The 24,263-nt window shown below is 43.8% G+C and overlaps 1 protein-coding gene across 1 annotated transcript in view; it reads left to right on the top strand.

The window, feature by feature from the left end:
• RBBP6 (RB binding protein 6, ubiquitin ligase) overlaps positions 1-24,263 on the top strand; it is a 2,624,906-nt gene that overhangs the window by 976,121 nt on the left and 1,624,522 nt on the right. The window contains exons 6-7 of the mRNA XM_044089398.1: positions 12,997-13,085; positions 13,174-13,270. Coding sequence (XP_043945333.1) covers positions 12,997-13,085; positions 13,174-13,270 — 186 coding nt within the window. The remainder of the gene's footprint in view (positions 1-12,996; positions 13,086-13,173; positions 13,271-24,263) is intronic.

Genomic DNA, 24,263 nt, shown 5'->3' with positions numbered 1-24,263 from the left:
ACCCTTTTCTTCAGCTTTGGGAATCATCCCAAATGTGATGACTGCAACAGTGAAAGATGAAGAACATAGTACAGTTGTGTACACTTATCATAAATGTAGATGTTCGTGTTTATTCACTGTTGCAGTCCTGGTTTCCCTCCTTCCATCCCCCTTGTCTCTCACTCTCTCTATCCTTACAGGGAGGTTTTGGTATTTACTTTCTACTGGTGGTGTTCTTTCACCATAACCTAGCTCCCTCTTGGGTGCTCCTGACAAGGCAACTAAAACTGATGTGATGGTGTCAGTTGCCTTAATTTATAACACCAACATCCTGACGTCAGTCCTGGAGTGACGGCAACTGAGACAGAAATACTAAGCCTCTGTCATTCGGGCTGACTGAGGGCTACCCTGGCAGGAATAACCCAAATGTGATGAGTGCAACAGTGAATACACTCAAACATCTACATTTATGGTAAGTGTACACAACTGTACTTTCCTGAACATACATTTTAAATGTCCATGCTAATGTTAAAGCAGTAATGTTCCAGTCTGTTTCTGGTAAATTTAAATCCCCAACCACTGTTCTTCCCTGCTGTATTTCATGCAAGAAATGTATGAATTCATCTAGATCAGCACTTGTCTTTTGTTGGTCTGTACACAACAACAGTTATGTTTTAGGGTTGTCTTTGTCACAGTTACATAATCTACAGTATCAGTGATGTCCTTCAAGGATGCATCTGCAGTCCTTACAAATGGGTTGTCCTGTCGTCAGGCAGCCCCTCGGTCGGCCAGATTCCAAAGTCTGGGTCTGGCTTCGGCTGGTGTCGCGCTTCACCCGACGTCATAGTTGCAGTTCTTCGGGTATAAAGGCATCAGCCGACGCCATTTTCCTCAGTCTTTCTTGCCGCGTGGCGCCCGAAGCAGAAGCTGTTCGCAAGTGCCCGTCGGTCAGAACCAGAGATTACTACATACCGAATACTACTTCGAAGACTTCTAAAAAGCTAAGTACCCCGTTGGGGACTCTTTCTTGCCTCAGCCGATGTCAGAAAAAGTGAATAACTGTTTAACTTGTGGGAAACAAATACCTCATAAAGATTTCCACTCTTACTGCTTACCTTGTTTAGGCCCAGACCACGACGTAGCAGCTTGTCTAGCCTGTGCTTCTTTTAACCGACGGACGCTTAGACGTCAGTCGGAATTTGCAGAACAGTTTTTCGGCTCTGATTTTGCTTATATCATGCCGTCGGATCCTCCGACTTCACAAATAACCAAAAAACGCAGGGAAAAGGACCGACACTCGCGGTCCGCGGTTTCGGCCGAAACCGCGGTTAAGCCAACCACGAGTGTCTCGGTTTCGGCTGAAACCGAGCAAGCGGTTCTTCCCCCAGCCGAAAACATGCCTTCTACCGAGGCCTCTTCTAGCCTGGTGGAATCTGCTTCTGAAATCCAACCTGCAGTTGCGGTTTCTCAGGAATTATCAGACACTATTCCCTTGGATATTTCAACCCCTGCACGTGGAGCTGCTAGGCCTCCTGCAGCCATGTCTATTAAGGCCTTTGCCAGGGCTAAAGCAGCTAAAACTTCAAAAACGGTGCCTGTCAAGCCCCCCTCTCACAGGCCCAGCACCAGTTCCCATATGCTTTCTTTGGCTGAGGATCTCATTTCTTTAATCCATGGATCCCAGCCTCATCCAGACAGGACCTCTCATCCACCTCCAGAGAAGAGGCCTAGAGCAGAGCCCCCAGAGCCAGTATCCACAGATGATTCCTCTGATGACTCAGAACATACAGACCCTCCTGAGGCTCCTTATTCCCCTTACGAAGACTCGGATGCTGAAGAGTCCATTCCTTCAGCCTCTCCACCTGAGGAATTTTCCTTTGGGGAAACTTTGCATGCTATGAGGGAACAATTTCAGTGGCAGGGCCAAGATTTCTCAGACTCCAGAAAAAGGCTTAGAACCTTTCTACATTTGCCACAGCATAGGCCTTTAGCTATACCTCCAGTTCTCTCTGTTGTAGATGATGCATTTAATGATGCTTGCACTGCTCCTGATTCATTACCTCCGGCCCCTGCTAAGCCCGATAGGTTCTACAGGGTCCCGGACACTCATCACCATCTATACAAGGCTCCTTTTGCAGTTCCAGAGACTATCTCCCAGGGCCCTAAAGCTGTAGCAACTACATCTACTAAAAACCCCTCCCTCTGAAAGGGAATCCAGGTCCTTAGAGAGATGGGGTAAAAAAGTTTACACCTCTGCTACTTTGTCAGCTAGGGCTTTGAACTGCCAATTCCACATGATTCAATATCAAGAGTTTATGCTAGACCAGTTAACTAAAAAGCTGTCCTCTGAAGAATCTTTAGATAAGAAATATGTTCAGGAAATGGTACATAACATACAGCAGGTTAGTAACCATTCTTTAAAATGTGGCTATGATGCACTGGAGGCTTCCTTTAGATCAGCCATGACTGGCACAGTTATCAGGAGACATGCATGGTTGAAAGAGCAGGCATTACCAGACCATGTCAAATCAAAGCTTTTAGATGCACCCATGGACAAAGTCAATTTATTTGGTTCCCCTGCACAGCAGGTACTAAAAAAGATGGAAGAGAAGGCGAAATCTGTACAAACAGTGAAAGATTTCTTACAGGTTCAACCTCCAAGGTTTAGCAGGAACTGGCCCTCCAAGAATTGGTCCTTTCCGGACTCCTCTAAGGCACAGAGAGGCAGGAATAGGCGTTCAAGAGGCAGAACCCAATCCAGGGGTGCCTACAGGGGACGCCAGTGGCAAGGTAACAATGAGCGAGGCACAGACGCAGCCACCACCACTACAACAACACAATCACAGTGACTTGGCTGTGGCACCGCCTACCAGGGGACAACTGGAAGCACCCTTAGGCGGAAAGCTAACCTTATTTTCAAAGAACTGGCATTGCATCTCAAGGGAAAAATGGATTTTGCAAACTATAGACCAAGGTTACAGGTTCCATTTCCATACTCTACCAAGAAAGAGAGGAATGCCAAACCTACCACCTACTCAAAGGGCAGAAGCTGTAAAGCAAATATCTCAATTATTAAGAATGAGAGCTGTGGAAAAGGTACCATCTATGGAACAAGGAAAGGGATTTTACTCCAGACTCTTCCTGGTACCAAGAAAAGAGAGCAAATGGAGGCCTATTCTTGACCTGTCTGCTTTAAACACATTCCTCATTGTTCCAAAATTCAAAATGCTGACCCTACAGCAGCTTCTTCCCATGCTGGGCAAGGAGTCTTGGCTGGTAACTCTAGATCTCAAGGAGGCATACCTGCACGTCCCCATACGACCAAATTGCAGAAGATACCTCAGATTTCTTGCAGGATCAGAGCATTATCAATTCTCAGCATTGCCCTTTGGCTTATCTACTGCGCCCAGAGTGTTCACGAAATGCCTGGCATCAGTAATTGCTCATTGCAGACTTCAGGGAATCCAAATTTACCCCTACCTGGACGACTGCCTGATACAAGCGGACAACAAAAGCAAGCTAACAGAAGACTTACAAAGAGTCATTTACCTGCTGCAAGCCCTGGGATATACAGTCAATATAAAAAAGTCAAGGCTGATTCCATCCCAAAGAATAACCTTTCTGGGTGCGGAGCTGGACACATCAAAACAAATGGCATTCCTAACTGCAGGAAAGAAAGAGCAACTACCTGTCTACTTCTTGGCATTAACAAAGCAGAACCATCTAACTGCAAGAAAAGTACTGCAAGCCCTAGGCTTCATGGCATCCTGCATAATTCTGGTCCCTCATGCCAGACTGCATATGAGAAAGCTACAGTGGTACCTAAAGAATTTGTGGTCTCAACACAAGCACAGCCTAGAAACCAAAATTCCAATAATCCCATGCCTGAAGCAAGAGTTCCTATGGTGGGCTCAGGCCTGTCAATCAAACACAGGATTGCCCTTCTGCAACAGTCAACCAAGCCAAACCATCACGACAGATGCCTCAGACCTCGGTTGGGGGGCACACATGCTGGACAAGTGCATACAAGGCTTATGGACTCAAGACCAGCTGCGCCTGCACATAAATCTAAAGGAAATGCTGGCAGTAAAATTGGCAATCCAGTCATTCAGACCATTTCTCCAAGAAGGTCAGTTGATGATAAGGACAGACAACACCACAGTTATGTGGTACATCAACAAACAGGGAGGCACACATTCATACCCTCTATGCCGGCTGGCACTGGACCTATGGAATGTGGCTCTGAGCTACAACATTCAGTTACAAGCAATTTTTGTTCCGGGAAAAGAAAACATTCTAGCAGACATATTAAGCAGAACTACCACGGATGCCCACGAATGGATGCTGCATCCGGACATCTTCAAAGCCATCACAAGAGAATGGGGATTACCACAAATAGGCTTATTTGCATCCCCACTCAATCATCAGCTAAAGAAATTCTGCACAAGGACGTACCACCCACTTGCTTGGAAGGTGGACTCCCTATCTTTCAGTTGGAAAAACCTGACAGCATACGCATTCCCACCACTTCCTTTGATGCACAAGGTGCTTTTGAAGATCAAAGAGGAACGTCCAAGGATCATTCTGATAGCTCCAGACTGGCCAGGGCAACATTGGTACCCATTGCTTAGGAGCATGTCTCGGGAACAAATATGGGCACTACCCCTGATCCCATTACTGTTAACACAGAACAACTACAACATCCTGCATCCAAACCTGAAAACTCTGCAGCTAACTGCCTGGAACATTACATAAGAACAATTAACCCAAATTTATCCCAAATTGTTAAAGACATAATCCTTGAGGCTCGTAGACCTTCAACAAGAAAGAATTATGCAGCAAAATGGAAAAGATATCTCATTTGGAGTACTGCAAAGGGAGAAGATGTGGCACTGGTAAACATAGCCAACATCCTGGAGTACTTGGCAGAGCTCTTCCATACAGGGCTGTCCTATTCTTCCATCAAGATACATGCATCAGCTATTTCAGCAGAATACAGCTTGGATCCTCCTGTCTTCTCACATCCTCTGCTCAGGCAATTTCTGAGAGGAATTAAAAATGTAAAACCTCCCAGGAAACCACCATTGCCAGCATGGGACTTGAACTTTGTGCTAGAAAAATTGACACTTCCCCCTTTCGAACCAGCAGCAACAGCTGAATTACAATACTTATCCTGGAAGACTGCTTTCCTGCTAGCAATCACCTCAGCAAGAAGGGTCTCTGAACTACAGGCATTAATGGCAGTGCAACCCTTCCTGATCTTCCATCAAGACAGAGTGTCCATGAGAACAAATCCTACATTTATGCCTAAGGTGGTATCCAGAGTGTCTTTAAATCGGGCTGTCCACCTGCCTACATTCTTCCCAAACCCACAGAACAGGGGAGAAAGGCTGTTGCATACCTTGGATGTACACAGACAATTACGCTACTACCTGGACAGGACCAAGTCCAATAGAAAAACTGACCAGCTGCTGGTAGCATATGCAACAGGAAAGGAAGGAAAACCAATTTCAAAACAGACAATCTCCAAATGGATAGGAAATTGCATTAGATTTTGTTACTCCTACCATGGAAAGAAAACTCCAGAGAACATCAGGCCTCACTCCACAAGGGCTACAGCCACTACCACAGCTTTCCTACGAGGAGTGGATACCAAGGACATTATAGAGGCTGCTACTTGGACCTCCGTGCATACATTTGCCAAGCATTACAGTTTACCTTTATACTCTAGATCCCGAGCAGGTTTTGCCACTGCTGTTTTGCAAGGGATCCTAACTACACCATAATCTCTCCTTTTTTCCTCCTCCCCTAGTTTAGCTATGGTATTCTACCCATTTGTAAGGACTGCAGATGCATCCTTGAAGGACATAGTACAGTTTTGTACCTACCATAAATGTAGATGTCCGATAGGAATGCATCTGCAGTCAGGATTACCCACCCACCTTCCCCTCTGTGGTACTCCTAGGGTATTTGCCATCCTTCAGCTAGCTTGGGGGGGATCTATTATGGTGTATTTGTTTGTATATATCTACATACATGATTATTTTATGTGTTTGCTCTCTACTATTGGAAACATTGGCATTTATCCAAATTTAGCCATCCAAGAGGGCACCTGGCATCTGGGGCAAGAAACACTGAGGAAAATGGCGTCGGCTGATGCCTTTATACCCGAAGAACTGCAGCTATGATGTCGGGTGAAGCGCGACACCAGCCGAAGCCAGACCCAGACTTTGGAATCCGGCCGACCGAGGGGCTGCCTGATGACAGGACAACCCATTTGTAAGGACTGCAGATGCATTCCTATCTGACATCTACATTTATGGTAGGTACAAAACTGTACTTTATCATTGACCATGTAATAATCACAGGTGTCGTAAGTCTTGAATTCTTATCATAACACTTTTATCTAATGTTATTAGAATGTCTGTTATAGTTAAAAACATTTATACCCTGACAGGACTAGTTTCCAATCCTTGTTCGTTAACCATGATTCACAAGCAATGTCATCAATCTTATGGGAATGTTTACATTTTTCCAATAAGAAAACATTATTAATGCTCCTAGCATTAACAGTCAGAGTTGCATCAAATGTTGCTATCTGTGAACTGTTAAATGTTCGACATTGCAAAAATCCTTCGTTGCGTTTGTCAAGTATTGCAAAATATCTGCTGCAAGGATCTCTTTTTTGTTAAATGGGGAATTTTTCATGTGTATTTATCCAAAAAATCTTTTCACTCACAGTGACCAGGCTCTCCTTTCAGTTTGTGAAAATACTTCCTAACACCTATGCCATCTAAGAGGGCTTTAATCTCCATACTAACAGTTGGTGAGTCCTTATGGATGGTATCATTTGTACCAACATAAATAAAAACAGATCCATACTTCCTTACATTAAGGCATTCTAAGGCCTTTCTCTCATCCCCTATTTTTCCTCCTTACAAGCTTAACACTATTTGAGGATAGTTGTCTTATGATGCATATGCGAGTATAAGTTCATCAAATAATGAACTCTCCAATGGCAAGAATATCTTTCCTGACCAGATCTGAAGTTTCATAACTCTTGATGTTTAAGAAATGCTTGCTGATGGATCTCTGTTGCAGTTAGTGATGTCTTCTCTTCTCATTCATTCATTCATTCACAGGCTTTCACACATGCATGACACACATGCGTGTTTTTACTGTTTCATTTAATTTTACACTCCTTAAAGAGCACAATGCAATTTAGCGAGCATAAAAAGACTTTTTGCTTTTTATCAAAGGTGACCATTTACTTTTGTTAGAGCTTCACAGCAGCTTCTTTGAAGTGGCAGACTTTTTTCAGTGGGCATTCCATGTAATACACCCTGCTGGCGAATGTTCATTTTTAAATCGGGAATTAATATATGCTGTCCATTCTCTGATTTTCCTGCAACACCCACCTCTGAGGGCATTATTGCACTTAGAAAATGGGGTGATAAAATTTTTTTGTAATTTTTATTCATGTATACATTCTTGCTTGCATTTTTTTTATGTAAAATAGGGGTCTATATTGATTTGTCGGAAGTTTCAAAACTGATGTGGTCGGCACCATATCATTGAAGTTTTGAAACATTGAACATTTTAACGGAAATCTCTGGAAGGGAAAATTTCCCTTTACTGCAGTGTAGTGCGATCTCGGAGTTGGTATATTTAAGTAGCGGGGGGTGTGGGAGGTGCAGGGGGGCTTGCCCCCCTGCTTGAAACATTTAGGTAAGTTTTTTCTTATTTTTTGTACATATTCGAAGATGTTCTTCATTCCACATTGCTGCAGTCCTAACTATTGGGGTAGTCCGCTGTCCAGTCGGCCCGAATACCAGAGTATATGGCTGACGTCGGTCAGGGCGCATTAGACTGACGTCAGTACGTCAGGGTACTAATGCGCATGACCGACGTCATATCCTCAGTCTTTTTTGCCGCATGGTCCGATGCAGAAGCAGTTTTGCGAGTGCAGGTTGGCGTTCTGAAATTTTCTGAAGTCGGAGTTTCAGACCGAATCAGAGTTGGCTAAGTACCCCGTTGGGGAACATTTTGGTTTTTTCTTGCCTCAGTATTTAACCGGATGTCAGAAAAAGTGAATAACTGTATTTCTTGTGGGAAACAGATACCTCATAGGGATTACCATACCTTGTGTATACCTTGTTTAGGGCCTGAGCACGACGTTGTTGGATGCCGCTCTTGTGCTAGGTTTAACAAACGCACTATTAAGAGAAGGTTAGACTGTGCCAGGTTAGTGTTTGGGAAGCGTTGCAATTATAAAATGCCGTCGGATGCTCCGGCGCCGCTTCCAAAAAGCGCAAGGACAAAACAGCGAAGCCTAGGGTTGATGAACCGGCAGTCCCGGATGTCGGTTCTTTAGAAGGCTCAGTGGAGCCAGAGGTTTTGCCAGGAGTTTCTTTGGAGTCTCAGGCAGAGACTTTACTGTTACAGGATGTGCCTTCTCAGGAGGTAGGCCAGGCTAAGGGGGCTTCTCAGGTAACTGTTCTTCCCTCTCTTCCCAAGGTAGTTAGAGCCTCTCCTTCTGTTTCCAAAACTTCTTTGAGAGGTAGGCCAAGTTTAGCTTCAGTGGGGGCTTCTCCTAGCACTTCAGGTTCTGTGCCTAAGAAACATATGCTTAAAATGGCAGAAGATTTGATTACTATGATTAGAGGTTCTATGCCCCCTCCTGATAAGAGGCCTAGGGTGGAACCTGAGTTTGATAGTTTTGAACAGTGTTCAGAGGCTTCTGAGTCTTCTGCGGAAGATTTGCAGGAGTTTCCTCCTTATTCTGATTCTGATGTGGATGATTCCACTCCTACAGCTTCTCCTCCTGAGGATTTCTCATTTTCAGAGACTCTGCATTCCATGAGGGAGCACTTTAAATGGGAAGGCCAGGATTACTCTGATTCCAGGAAAAGGCTTAGGGAATTCTTGTTTTTACCCCAGCATAGGCCCTTAGCTATACCTCCTGTGTTGAATGTGGTGGAAGATGTTTTTACAGAGGCTTCCCTGAACCCTGATTCTTTGCCTCCTGCTCCTGTTAAACCTGATAGGTACTATAGGGTGCCTGAAGCTCATAAGTATCTCTTTAAGAGTCCTAGGGCAGACCCGGAAACTGTTTCTCAGGGACCTAAAGGTGTTAAGGCCTCTGTGGTTAAAAACCCTGTTCCCACTGATAAAGAGGCAAGGGCTTTGGATAGATGGGGAAAGAAAGTGTATACTTCTTCCACTTTAGCCATGAGGGCGTTGAATTGTCAGTTTCACATGCTAAAATATCAAAATTATCTCCTTTCACAACTGAAATCTAAGGTGGATGCTTTGGCGGAAGGTATTGAGTGTAAAGAGTTGCTGGATTTAGTTCATGTGTCTGAACAAGTGGGTAAGCATTCTTTGCAATGTGGTTTTGATGCTGTACAGGCCTCCTCGAGGGTGGCTGCCACTAGTTCTGTTCTTCGCAGGCATGCCTGGTTGAGGGATCAGAATTTAGCTGAGCATGTTAAGACAAGGATTTTGGATGCTCCTTTACAGTCTGATGTGTTGTTTGGTTCGCCTGTGGAAGCAGTTTTAAAGAAAATGGAGGACAAAGCTAAGTCTATGCAAACTGTTAAAGATTTTTTGCAGGTGCAGCCACCGAAGTTTAGTAGAAATTGGCCTACTAAGGGATGGACATATCCTGCTTATGATTCCCAGTCTAGGGGTAGGTCTAGACGTGGTAGGGGCAGAGCTCAAGGTTCTTTTAGGCCTAGAACAGGGAGTTCACCTGCTCAGACTTCTGGTGAGGGCAGGGGTCAGTCTTTTCGTAAACCGATGATATGGTGTCGACCATTTCAGATTCGATGTTTTAAACCTTCAATTGTGATATAGACGTTAAAGTAGTCCCTCCTCTGCAGTTGTTGGAGGAAGTGTTTTACATACAAAATGTATTTGTGTGTGCATATATATATATATATATATATATATATATATATATATATATATATATAAAATATATAGAATGTACACACACATGCACACAGAGCAAGTGTCAGAAATTCAAGTTTGTCCGCATATACAGAAATGTGCCCGGTAATTACTACCACTTTCTTTACATTATGTTCAAATGAATGAAGTAAACAAGTAATACAAATTACAACTCTCCTGCCTCTCTTGCACATCATTGTAACTGCTGATTGTATTGCAGTTACTTCTATTAGTAAGCAAGATGATGGCAGTTTTATTTTCTTCCTGCTTCTTGGCGCTTTAGTAAATTGCCTTTAAGCAGCAGATTTTTTGTTCTGTCTGTCCCCATACGTTTATATTGTGTTGGGGAATGTTCGTTCACCAGTAAAGTATTTTACAGTCTGCCCTTTTTCTGAATGAAGATGAATTTCAGATTGTAGCAACAGTAGCCCAACCTCATAATGTAAAAAGAAAGGAGATGGTGATGAATATGAAGAGGAAGAAAAACGATGCTAACATTTTTTGATGCTGTACATTTTTTGAGAAGACTTTGCATGTGAAATTTATCTAACTTTATGGTATGTAATTATATTCCTTCCTTTATAAAATTTATGAAGCCAGGTAGTAAAATGGAAAAAAAAAAAAATCAAGGACTGTAGTAAATACTTTTAATTTTGAACTTAAGTAGATTTTCCTTCTTGCATAGTTAAGCGCCAAGGAAAAGGATTGGGAATGCTTGTACATTGAGTAATTTGTTAAAAATGTAGTATTATATAGCCAGTAATTAGTCTACAATGTTGTAGATTACATGATGTGACAGTGTAGAACAAGAATTAAATGAAATAGAGGATGTATAACAAATTAATCTTGATTTGTCTCAATCCAAATCGGTGTGCACATGTTTAATATAGTTAACTTGAAATGAATGCGTAATTGGGATGTGATCGTGGTAATACTCATATCCCCAGGTCTGTTAATGTTTATAATTATAAATGAATGTTAATGTTGACCTTTTGTAACTACCACTGAAGGACAAAGCTGAGGGAAAAAATAAAAAGCATATGTTTTTCTATTTTTCCTCATTACTTTATATGAGTCATTGTTTAAGTTTCTGCGCTCCCAAAGAGTCATTTGTCCACAGTATTTTCCAAACAGTTGGTGTCAACAGTAAAATTTTTGGAACAAGTTATACAGCACTTAAGATTTATTTATTACCAAATCAAAGAAGTATGCATTATAAAGAAAACAGTTTCTTGTTTCTTCATACATCTGAGCCCTATGAGCAAATTGTTATAACTCTATAATTAGATGTACTGTTTTCCTGTGAGAAAGGAATGAATCTGCCCAATGTTTAAAGGTGCGGAGTGCAGAAATTAAGTATGAAAGAGTTAGCAAACTTCCAATTCTTAAACTTCTCAAATGTCCAAGTAAACTTTCTATAGTAATAGTCTGCCATCTGTGTTTGTGTAACCTTGGAGGGTTCTCTCTCCCAAGCCTCATATCTGGGGGTATAATTAAACAGTGGTTTCTGAAGAGCTGATTGCTAAGTACCCACATGAAACTGCAACAAAGAAATAAGGTCAGTTCTGTGATGTTTATTATAATAATAATGATGGTTAAAAAAAAAGCTAACCAAAATGCAGTGGAGGCATTCTCCAAATAAACATTCAACAGTAAACTCCATCCCCCACTTCCTGGAGTGCCTCCCAACTGTTTTCCCATTTGGTAACAGAAATTTGCATGGTATGGAAACCTGGACCCTGCGTAGGGCAGTTCTAAAGTGCACAGCGTAGCTTGTCTTAAACCATTATTTTAGTTTTATCTGTCCCTGTCCGTTTTGAGTGTTACTATTCAGGAGTATTCATTTTGATTTACCCACTGCTTAATCCCCTTGAAGTGTAGTAGTACTGGTGTAGAAGAATGGGTATAGTCAGTCCTGTGCTTATTTTCCTCTGTTATGTCTTGTATGCGTTCTTATTGTTAGTGCCATGGTGCTTAGAATGTCCAGTCACTTTCTACTGTTTTATCGGGGCTGAAAGTCATTAAAGTAGGAGTGAAGAACTGAGAGCTATTTTGGAGATTGCATGCCCTGCCCTGTACTTAGAAGAGATAGTGAGATTAAGTGGCTGTTCCTTTTTAAGCCCTTATAAAATGGCAGGTATTTGTTAATTTACTTAATTTAGAATGCTGGAAATGCTAATGTAATGCATGTTTGTGGAAAGCAAGCTGCACAAAATCTAATTTACTTTTCAGATTTTTTTCTTTGAGATCTGTATACCATTTTGTTTGAACAGCACACTTGAAAAACTGAAAATCTGAAAATTTGATAGCTACACCTTTCTATGTTAAAAACCTGGTCTGTGCCATTAAAAAGTAGACCGTTATGACCTTGCATTGTAGGTCTGTTTCTGCCACTGGAAAAATGGATTATTACTGTAGTTTAACTGAGGTAAATGGGTATGTGACAACTTAATGAATATTGGTATATTGAATGCAAAGTCCTGAAATGACAAAATGTTGAAACTTTACAATATTTAATTCAAAGTACGTATTAGTAGCATACATGTACTACATATGTCATCAAACTGCACCATTCCCCTTTTAGTAAAACTCAGGCTAGGTCGGGGGGGGGGGGCATGTCTAGGTCTCTACACTTCTAAAGTAGTAGGCATTTTGATTTTAGCATTTTGATATTTCAGCCTTATACATTCAGTATATTGCTTTTCAGCAAGTTGAAATAGACCGTGGGCAAATGGGGGCCTATGGCTTAAATATGCATGGTAAATGCTTTTATCTACATGTGATACTTTAGTTGCTTGATGCATTCATCTTATCTCATTTGCAAAAGAGAGAAACCACTGTAAAACTTTGAGTGTTAAGGCTAAAAGGAACTCCCCTGAACCATCCTTTCTGTAATCGAGAGCTAGTGCTGCTTCAGTAACTTTTACTTGAATGCAGTCGGTAAAGTAGTTTTATACAAGAATTTATTTCGGCTGCTCTTTACACGATTGGATGGATGCTTTTTTTAATGGCTGTGTTCACAATTTCTAATGTACATGTCACACAATTATTGCCATTAAACAGACTGCTAATCTGGCGGAAGCAAATGCATCTGAAGAAGATAAAATTAAAGCAATGATGTCACAATCTGGTCAAGATTATGATCCTGCCAAGTAAGTTTTATTTTCTTTTGTGACTATTTATATAGCTTTAAAGGTGAATGATTTGCATTTTAATTGCTTTTTTTTTTTAATAATGCAGCTATATGAAGAAAACGCTGGGTCCCCCTCCCCCATCATACACGTGTTTCAGATGTTTGAAACCTGGACATTATATTAAAAACTGCCCAACAAATACGGTGAGTTAATGTTTTCACTGCAGTTGCGCTATTTAAAATGTTTCAAGGCCACTACTTTGATGTACATAACTGAAGCAGTCAAACTGCAATAAGAGGTATTATTTGCTGCATTTTTTTTTCATTGCTGAAAAAGTACTAGAGTTAATGGACAGTTGTAATCCCCTTGTTTGAGTTTTTTTTTTTTTTTTTCCATTAACCAGACTTCAGTTTGTGAACATGTTGAGATGCGGCTCTGTATGCCTTTCTGGGATGTCCCGATTGAAATCACTGTTGCAGATGTTCTTTGTGTCTCACTGTTGCGGTCATCACACTTGGGTTATCTGCCTGCAGGTAGCCCTCAGTCTGCCCGAATACCAGAGTCTTGGGATTTCTGCGTCGGATGCTGCCGCCTCTTCCATGACGTCAGGTCGTCGGGTATAAAACATGCAGCCAACGCCATTAAATCAGTCTTTCTTGCCGTGAAGGAGCCTGAAGCAGAAGCAGTTCTCAAGTGCTGGTCGGCAGCTTCCTGAACTTTTCGTTTTTCGAGTTTCAAATCTGAAGTCTTCTAAAGATAAGTACCCCATTGGGGATCCTTTTTTTCTTGCTCTAACCGACGTCAGAAAAAGTTAACAATGGTCTTGCCTGTGGAAAGCAAATTCCTCAGAGATTTGTATTCTTACTGCGTCGCCTGTTTAGGCCCAGACCACGACGTCCCTCATTGGTTTTATGCGTTAACGCCTGAACCATTCATCTTCATGCTATCTTTGTCGCTAAATACTTTCGCTCTTGTTCTCTGTATTCCAAAATGGCTTCAATAAGCCATCAGACTACCGATCTTCCGAAAAAACACAAGGATAAAGACGGCTCGCATAGGTCCAAAACTGCCGACGACGCTTCCGTTAAGCTAGTCGCCAGTCTGCCGGTACTCAGTGAGGCGTCTTCGCAGCCCCTGATGCCCGCTTCTACAGATTCGCAGGCCTCTACTGAGACCCATTAGGAGTCCAGAATGCCGCGCGATGCTTCTTGGACTATGGAACCTGTGGATGTCTCCACCTCAGATGGGTCCGGAGCCGCTGTGCAGGCATCGGCTTCTGAGGGTGTATTCTAACCTACCGATACTCGTATTAAACCGACAACTTCATTTTTAACCAAAACTACTGAGTTTCTCAGGCCCAGAGTTCGCACTATGCCTAGAAAACCGACGTCCAAAGCGCATGCTCAAGCTCCCATGCCACAAAAAATGCTTAGAATGGCTGAAGATCTTATTACTCTAATTAGGGGAAGCCAGCCTTCCCCTGCTAAAAGACAAAGAATTGAATTTCCTTCTGATTCTACAGACCAGGAGTCCAATGACTCTGACCCTTCTGATTACCAGGACATGCCCTTAATCTACCTATGAGGATTCAGATGCAGAGGAATCTATTCCTCTGCCTCCCCTCCAGAGGATTTTTCTTTTGGTGAAACCTTGCATACCTTGAGAGCATTTCCACTGGTAATGCTAGGACTATCCTCAGTCCAAAAAGAGACTCAGGGAATTTTTAGATTTGCCTCAACACAGGCCTTTAGCTATACCCCCTGTCCTGGATATTGTAGATGTCTTCATGGAATCCAGTCTTACTCCTGACACTTTACCACCAGCTCCTAGAAAACATGACGGGTACTAAGAGTACCTGACTCTCTCAAATTTCTCTCTAACAATCCTACTGCCGATCCAGCGACCATTTCCCAGGGACCTAAAAGCATTAAGGCTACTACAGCCAAAAACCCTACCCCTTCAGACAGGGATTCTAGAACTTTAGACAGGAGGAGTAAGAAGTTATATACCTCTGCAACTCTTGCCTTCAGGGCTTTGAATTGCCAGTTTTAAATGTTTAAGTACCAGCAACATATTATGGAACTAATTAAACAAAAAATGGTGTCCATTCCAGATTGTGCAGAAAATAAAGATTTACAAGAGTTAATGCATTCTGCAAACCAAGTTAATAAACTTACTTTGCAGTGTGGGTTTGATGCCTTAGAAGCATCTTGCAGGGCTGCTATCACTGGGTCTGTACTGAGAAGGCATTCTTGGCTGAAGGAACAAGCCTTGCCAGACCATGTCAAAGCATAATTACTAGATGCTCCATTAAATCAGGATCGTTTGGCACAAAAGCAGAAGTTCTTAAAAAGATGGAAGAAAAAGCTAAATCTAGTCAAACTGTTAAAGATTTCTTACAGGTGCAGCCACCTAGATTCAGTAGGCATTGGCCGTCAAAAAAACTGGTCCTTTCCAGTCCCTCCTAGGCATTCTCAGTCCAAACCCAGGGGAAACAGACCACAGAGACTATGGTTTCAGGGTATGCAGAGATCTAAACAAGGGAGTGTTCCCACCTCAAAAACAGGGAGTGGTAAGCCACCTCCTTATGGAAAAAGTTTACAATGACTTTCCAATTATCCTTCCCAGCCATGCCCAAGTACTTGCACCCCTAGGAGGAAAACTCGCCCTTCATGCAAAAAACTGGATGTCCATTACTCAGGACCGATGGGTTCTGAACCTTGTATCCCAGGGATACAGATTCCACTCACTGCCAACCCCAAGCGGGTTGCCAGACCTTTCTCCAAACCCAGTGAGCAGAGGCTCAAAAACGAGTATTTTCCCTTCTCCATATCAGCGCTTTTCAACCTATTCCAGTAGAACAAAGGGTGCAGGGTTTCTAATCCAGTCTGTTCCTGGTACCCAGAAAAGAGAGCTCTTGGCGCCCTATCCTGGATCTATCAATTCTCAACACCTTTCTGGTGGTCCCAAAATTCAAAATGCTGACACTGCAACAGCTTCTTCCTATGCTAGGCAAGGATGCCTGGTTATTCACCCTAGATTTAAAAGAAGCTTATCTGCACATCCCCATAAGGGAGCCTTGCAGGAAATATCTGTTTCAGGGCAGGTTCTGTGCACTTTCAGTTCTCTGCACTTCCCTTTGGCTTATCTGCTGCGCCCAGAGTATTCACAAAGTACCTGGCTCCAGCCATTGCATACTGCAGGCAGAGAAATATTCAAATGTACCCATACTTGGACGATTGCCTGATTCAGGCGGACAGTCAGAAATTCCTACTTCAGCACCTGGCATTTGTAAAAAGACTTGTAACTTCACTGGGATACACCATCAACGAAAATAAATCACAACTGGTGCCCAGCCAACAAATTGTATTCCTGGGAGCAAGCTTGAACACACCTTCCCAGATGGCATTCCTCACTCCAGAAAAGCAGGTCCATTTGACAAACTTCTTCAAACTAATGGCAACCAAAACCCAGCTATCTGCAAGGAAAATACTGCAACCCCTAGGGTTCATGGCCTCATGCATTCTGCTAATTCCATATGCAAGACTGCATATGAGGAAACTTCAGTGGTACTTAAAAAGTCTGTGGCATCAACATTCTTAGGACCTGGAAACAGCGATTCCTATCATACCTTGTCTAAGGGCAGAGTTCCTTTGGTGGGCAGAGGCATGCAACCACAAGGGACTTCCTTTCATCACCACCCAAACCCTGAGAACAGATGCATCAGACTTTCCATGGGGGGGGCTGACATGGCAGGCAAATGCATTCAAGGCAAATGGAGCCCAGAACAAATTCCCCTGCATATCAATAAAAAAGGGATGCTAGATGTACAGAATGCTCTGACAGCCTTCAAATACCGTAGCCTTCCAGGACAGCTCCTGATAGACAACACCACAGTTATGTGGTACATAAACAAGCAGGAGGGAACTCTTTCCCACTCTGCAGGTTAGCCATGGCCCTGTGGAACACAGCCTTGAGCAACTAAGTGCACTTACAAGCTCAGTTCCTGCCAGGCAAGCAAAGTTATCTGGCAGATGACTTAAGCAGAAGTCTACGGGACCCTCACGAGTGGAAACTGGAACCCAACTCATTCAAACTTCTAATCCAGAAATGGGGAACACCGGAGGTGGACCTTTTTGCCTCCCCCCAAAACCACCAATTGAGCAAATTTTGCAACAGGAACCCTCACAGCAGAGCGTGAAAGATGGATGCCCTATCCTTTACATGGGAAAACCTCTCAATTTATGCCTTTCCTCCTCTGCTCCTCCTCTCAAAAGTACTACTCAATATCAAATAGGACAGGCCAAGGGCAATCCTTATTGCACCAGACTGGCCACTCCAGCACTGGTACCCACTCCTACACAGTCTGACAGCAGTGCCACCCTGGCACCTACATCAGGCACCTTCCCTGCTGTCACAACAGGAGGGACAGATTTTGCATCCACAGTTGCAAACCCTAAACCTTGCGGCCTGGCTTATTCCCTGAATACACCACAAGCATCCCTCAGCAGAGCCAGAAAGCTTAGTACTAGGAAATCCTATGCTGAAAAGTGGAAAAGATATTGCTCTTGGAGTCAGTGTCAAGGAAAGGACAGAGCTGTGCCCATCCTTGATTACCTAGCAGAGCTGCTCCAGAGACCTATCCTTCTCATCCATTAAGATTCATGCCTCTGCCGTCTCAGCTCATTATAATACTGAGCCACCTCTGTTTTCTTACCCTCTCATCAAACAGTTCTTGACAGGAGCTAACAATTTAAGGCCCCCTAGGAGAGCTACCACCCCAGCCTGGGACCTTAACTTTGTACTGGAAAAGCTCACTTCCCCCTTTGGAGCTAGAAGCTTCAGCAGAGTTAAAATTCCTCTCTTGGAAAACAGCCTTACTTCTAGCTATTACTTCAGCAAGAAGTGTCCGAGTTACAGGCACTAATGGCGGTGTAACCCTTCATTATTTTTCATGCTGACATGGTTTCCCTCAGGACTAACCCATCCTTTATGCCGAAGGTGGTATCCAGTGTGGCTTTAAACCAAGCCATCCATTTGCCAACCTTTTTCCCTAATCCTCAGAATAAAGGGAAAAGGATCCTGCACTCCTTGGACGTGCACAGACCGCTCCGGTTCTACCTTGACAGGACTTAAGGCTTTCAGAAAATCTGACCAGCTGCTAGTCAGCTTTGCTACAGGAGCAGAGGGCAAGGCCATTTCAAAGCAAACCATTTCCAAATGGAGAGCGCACTGCATCCATTTCTGCTACAAGCACTATGGAAAACCTACCCCTCAGGGGATCAGAACTTATTCCACTAGAGCTACTTCAACCTTTACAGCATTTCTCAGGGGAGTCCCTACCAGGGACATCATGGAAGCTGAAACCTGGAGTTCTGTACATGCCTTCACCAAGCATTACCACTTAACTATTTTTTCTAAATCCAGAGCTGGATTTGTTACAGCGGTTTTACAAGGCCTGCTAGCCAGCCCTGACACTTCTTGACTGCCTTCAACCCTCCTCAGCTTTGGGAATCAACCCAAGTGTGATGACTGCAACAGTGAAACACGAAGAACATAGTACAGTTGTGTACACGTAACATAAATGTAGATATTCAAGTGTATTCACTGTTGCTGTCCTGGTTTCCCTCCCTTCAGCCCCTGGCTTTCTCTATCCTTTCTACTATTTTAGGGGCTCCTGACATTTTGGGCAAGAAAAACTGATGTAATGGGGTCGGCTGCATGATGTTCTTCATCCCACATTGCTGCAGTCCTAACACTTGGGTAGTCCGCTGTCCCAGTCGGCCCGAATACCAAAGTATAAGGCTGACGTCGGTCAGGGCGCATTAGTCTGACGTCAGGACGTCAGGGTACAAATGCGCATGACCGACGTCATATCCTCAGTCTTTTTTGCCGCATGGTCCGATGCAGAAGCAGTATTGCGAGTGCAGGTTGGCGTTCTGAAATTTTCTGAAGTCGGAGTTTCAGACCGAATCAAAGTTGGCTAAGTACCCCGTTGGGGAATATTTTGGTTTTTTCTTGCCTCAGTATTTAACCGGATGTCAGAAAAAGTGAATAATTGTATTTCTTGTGGGAAACAGATACCTCATAGGGATTACCATACCTTGTGTATACCTTGCTTAGGGCCTGAGCACGACGTTGTTGGATGTCGCTCTTGTGCTAGATTTAACAAACGCACTATTAAGAGAAGGTTAGACTGTGCCAGGTTAGTTTTGGGAAGCGTTGTAATTATAAAATGCCGCCGGATGCTCCGGCCGCTTGGCCCAAAAAGCGCAAGGACAAAGCAGCAAAGCCTAGGTTGGAAGAGCCGCCTGTCCCGGACGTCGGTTCTTTAGAGGGCTCGGTGGAGCCGGAGGTTCTGCCAGAAGTCTCTTTGGAGTCTCAGGGAGAGACTTTACTGTTACAGGATGTTTCCTCTCAGGAGGTAGGCCAGGCTGAGGGGGCTTCTCAGGTAACTGTTCTCCCCTCCCTTCCTAAGGTGGTTAGGCCCTCCCCTTCTGTTTCCAAGGCTTCTTCGAGAGGCAGGCCAGCTTTAACTTCAGTGGGGGTTTCTCCTAGTTCTTCAGGGTCTCTGCCTCAGAAACATATGCTTAAAATGGCAGAAGATTTGATTACTATGATTAGAGGTTCTATGCCCCCTCCTGATAAGAGGCCTAGGGTGGAACCTGAGCTTGAGAGTTTTGAGCAGTGTTCGGAGGCTTCTGAGTCTTCGGCTGAAGACTTGCAGGAGTATCCTCCTTATTCGGATTCTGATGTAGATGATTCTACTCCTTCGGCTTCTCCTCCTGAGGATTTTTCTTTTTCAGAGACTCTTCATTCCATGAGGGAGCATTTTAAATGGGAAGGTCAAGATTTTTCTGATTCCAGGAAAAGGCTAAGGGAATTTTTGTTTTTACCCCAGCACAGGCCTTTGGCTATACCTCCTGTTCTGGATGTGGTGGAAGATGTTTTTGCAGAGGCTTCCCTGAACCCTGATTCTTTGCCTCCTGCTCCAGCTAAACCGGATAGGTATTATAGGGTGCCTGAAGCTCATAAGTATCTTTTTAAGAGTCCTAGGGCAGACCCAGAAACCGTTTCTCAGGGGCCTAAAGGTGTTAAGGCTTCTGTTGTTAAATATCCTGTTCCTCCTGATAAAGAGGCAAGGGCTTTGGATAGATGGGGAAAGAAGGTGTATACTTCTTCCACTTTAGCCATGAGGGCTTTGAATTGCCAGTTCCACATGTTAAAATACCAAAATTTTCTCCTTTCACAATTGAAGTCTAAGGTGGATGCTCTGGCGGAAGGTATTGAGTGTAAAGAGTTGCAGGATTTAGTTCATGTTTCTGAACAGGTGGGTAAGCATTCTTTGCAATGTGGTTTTGATGCTGTACAGGCCTCTTCGAGGGTGGCTGCCACTGGTTCTGTTCTTCGCAGGCACGCCTGGTTGAGGGATCAGAATTTGGCTGAGCATGTTAAGACAAGGATTTTAGATGCTCCATTACAATCTGATGTGTTGTTTGGTTCGCCTGTGGAAGCAGTTTTAAAGAAAATGGAGGACAAGGCTAAGTCTATGCAGACTGTTAAAGATTTTTTGCAGGTTCAGCCTCCAAGTTTAGTAGAAATTGGCCTACTAAGGGGTGGACATATCCTTCTTATGATTCCCAGTCTAGGGGTAGGTCTAGGCGTGGCAGGGGCAGAGCTCAAGGTTCTTTTAGGCCTAGAACAGGAGTTCACCTGCTCAGTCTTCTGGTGAGGGCAGGGGTCAGTCCTTTCAAACAGACCCAATGACCTGCCTTTTCAGCTGCCAGAGCCTTCTCGTCTGGCAGCACCTTTGGGAGGAAGGCTGGCACTTTTCAAAGAAAATTGGAGTTTAATTACCCAAGACAGATGGGTATTGGATATCATTCACCACGGTTACAGGTTTTATTTCCATACCTTGCCTCCTTTCAAAGGCATGCCAGACATTCCTCCTCTACAAAGAAAAGAGGCTCACAAGCAAATTTCTCTGTTACTTCAAATAGGGGCCATTCAGCCGGTTCCTGTGCCAGAAAGGGGCCTAGGATTTTATTCTCGCCTGTTCCTAGTACCAAAAAAGGGGAACACGTGGAGACCAATTTTGGATTTGTCTATCCTCAACACTTATCTGGACATTCCCAAGTTCAAGATGTTGACGTTGCAACAGCTTTTACCTCTGCTGGGAAAAGATCATTGGATGGTAACTTTAGATCTCAAGGAGGCTTACCTTCATGTGCCTATCAGACTAAGTTGCAGGAAGTATCTGCGTTTTCGAGCTGGGAATTCCCATTATCAGTTCTCTGCATTGCCCTTTGGCTTATCTACTGCGCCCAGGGTATTCACAAGAGTTCTGGCTCCAGTGATAGCTTACTTCAGGCTAAAAGGAATACAAATCTATCCTTACTTGGACGACTGCCTGATTCTGGCTCAAGAAAAGGAAGACCTTTTGCAGCATTTGGAATGTGATAGCAGTGCTAAGATGCCTGGGGTAGGGTGGCCACGGTGGTGCAGTGGTTAGCATTGCCACCTCACAGCAAGAGGTTCTCTGGTTCGATCCTCGGCTGGGGTGCCTTCTGTGCGGAGTCTGCATGTCCTCCCTGTGGTCACGTGGGTTTCCTCCGGGTGCTCCGGTTTCCTCCCACATCCCAAAGACATGCTGCAGGTGGATTGGACACTGTAAATTGGCCCTAGGTGTGCGTGTGAGTGTGCCTTCTGTGGAAGGTTGGGCGCCGGGCTGGCAACTCGACACCGTAAAACTCCACTGCCATTCAATGTGCGGACAAGGTGATCCGCTGTGGCGACCCCTAACCGGGAAAAGCCGAAAGAAGAAGAAGAAGAAGAAGTGCTAAGATGCCTGGGGTATTCTGTGAACGAAATAAAGTCCAGTCTAGTACCCTCTCAAGACATGTGCTTTCTGGGTGTGAGACTGAATACAGCAACCCAGATGGCCTTTTTAACCCCGGACAAACAAAAGAATCTTTCACTTTACTTCCATCAACTATCTCTTCAGTCCGGGCTGACTGCAAGGACAGTCCTTCAAGCCTTAGGGTTCATGGCATCTTGTATTCTGGTGCTTCCCAATGCCAAACTGCATATGAGGAAGCTGCAATGGTATCTCAAAAATGTATGGACACAGCACTGCCAGGATTTGGACACTGTCATTCAAATAATACCTTGCATTCAAAAGGAATTTTTGTGGTGGGCTCAGGAATGTCACCTAAACAAGGGACTCTCTGTGACCCGGCCAGAGGCGAGTCATATTCTAACGACAGATGCCTCAGACATAGCTTGGGGAGCTCATCTGAATGGAAAGTGGATACAAGACAAGTGGCCTGCCAGACTACAGCATCTACATATCAACATGAAGGAGATGTTGGCAGTCCAGTTTGCATTACTGGCTTTCAAGAAGATACTTCTTCCAGGGCAGGTGTTGATTCTAACAGACAACACAACTGTCATGTGGTACATCAACAAACAAGGGGGAACACATTCTTATCCTCTATGCAGGCAAGCAATGATTTTGTGGGAGACTGCGCTCAGCTTGCAACTAAATCTTCAGGCAAGGTTTCTGCCGGGAGCACAGAACTCCTTAGCAGATGTGTTAAGCAGGCAAATCATGGATCCCCACGAGTGGAAACTGGATCTTCATGTATTTCGAAAATTGACAGTGTCATGGGGAACTCCAGACATAGATCTGTTCGCTTCTCCACTAAACCACCAGCTGCCAAAGTTTTGCACCTAAAAGGTTTCATCACACAGCTTGGAAAGTGGATGCTCTTTCTTTCAGTTGGAAAAATCTTCATGTGTACGCCTTTCCGCCTCTGCCTCTCCTCCCAAAGGTACTCCTAAAGGTCAGACAAGACAAGCCAAGGATGATTTTAATAGCTCCAGATTGGCCTCGACAACACTGGTACCCATTACTGAGGAGTCTGGTAAGGAAGCCTCCACGGCCTTTACCTTTGATTCCACACCTATTGTCTCAGAGGGATGGTCATCTACTCAATGTCAAGCTTCACTCTCTTCATCTAACAGCCTGGCATATTCTGTTTTGAACCACAGCAGGTCTCAACTTCCTCAACAAGTTTTGAATGTGATTATGGAAGCCAGGAGACCTAGTACAAGGAAAGTGTATGCAGACAAATGGAAGAGATTTTTATTTTGGAGTGCAGCAAAGGATTTGGAGGTTTCTGAGCCTAATTTGAGTGTGGCTCTTCAATATCTTACTGAGTTATTGGACAAAGGTTTGTCTTTCTCTTCCATTAAGATTCATGCTGCAGCAATTTCAGCTCACTATGATTGTGACCCACCATTGTTTTCTCATCCTTTGTTTAAGAAATTTCTTAGAGGGGCAAAGAATATAAGACCCCCACGTAGAGCTCCTACTCCTGCTTGGGACCTCAATTTTGTGTTGGAGAAACTTACTCTACAACCTGTTGAGCCTCGGCTACTGCTGAATTGAAATACTTGTCATGGAAGACTGCTTTTTTGTTGGCCATTACTTCTGCAAGAAGGGTTTCTGAATTGCAGGCCCTTATGGCGGTTGAGCCTTTTTTGATTTTCCATAAGGATAGGGTATCATTACGTACTAATCCTTCCTTTATGCCTAAGGTGGTCTCTAGTGTGGCTTTAAACCAAACTATTCATTTGCCCACTTTTTATGCAGATCCCCAAAATAAGGGGAAAAAGATTTTGCACACTTTAGATGTACACAGGCAGTTGCGTTATTATTTAAGCAGGACTAAGGATTTTAGGCAGTCTCAGCAGTTGTTTGTTTCTTTTGCTTTGAGTTCTCAGGGCAAGCCTGTGTCAAAACAATCTATTTCTAAGTGGATTGGGTTTTGCATTGCATTTTGTTATTCCCATCATGGCAAGGAGATTCCAGCTGGGATTAGGCCTCATTCCACTAGGGCTACTGCCACTTCAACAGCATTTCTAAGGGGGGTGGCAACTAAGGATATTTTGGAGGCAGCTACTTGGAGTTCAGTGCATACTTTCTCTAAGCATTACCACCTTCCTCTCTACTCTAAATCTAGGGCTGGTTTTGCCACGGCTATTTTGCAGGGCATGTTGACAGCTCCAGCTTCTTTATGATTTGCCAGCCTCCCTTACCTCTGCTTTGGGATTCTACCCAAGTGTTAGGACTGCAGCAATGTGGGATGAAGAACATAGTACAGTTTTGTACCTACCATAAATGTAGATGTT

Source organism: Protopterus annectens, chromosome 12.part0, assembly GCF_019279795.1.
Source record: "Protopterus annectens isolate FY-2018-M chromosome 12.part0, PAN1.0, whole genome shotgun sequence".
NCBI classification, from domain to species: domain Eukaryota; kingdom Metazoa; phylum Chordata; order Ceratodontiformes; family Protopteridae; genus Protopterus; species Protopterus annectens.
This window is presented reverse-complemented; position numbering and strand designations above follow the sequence as displayed.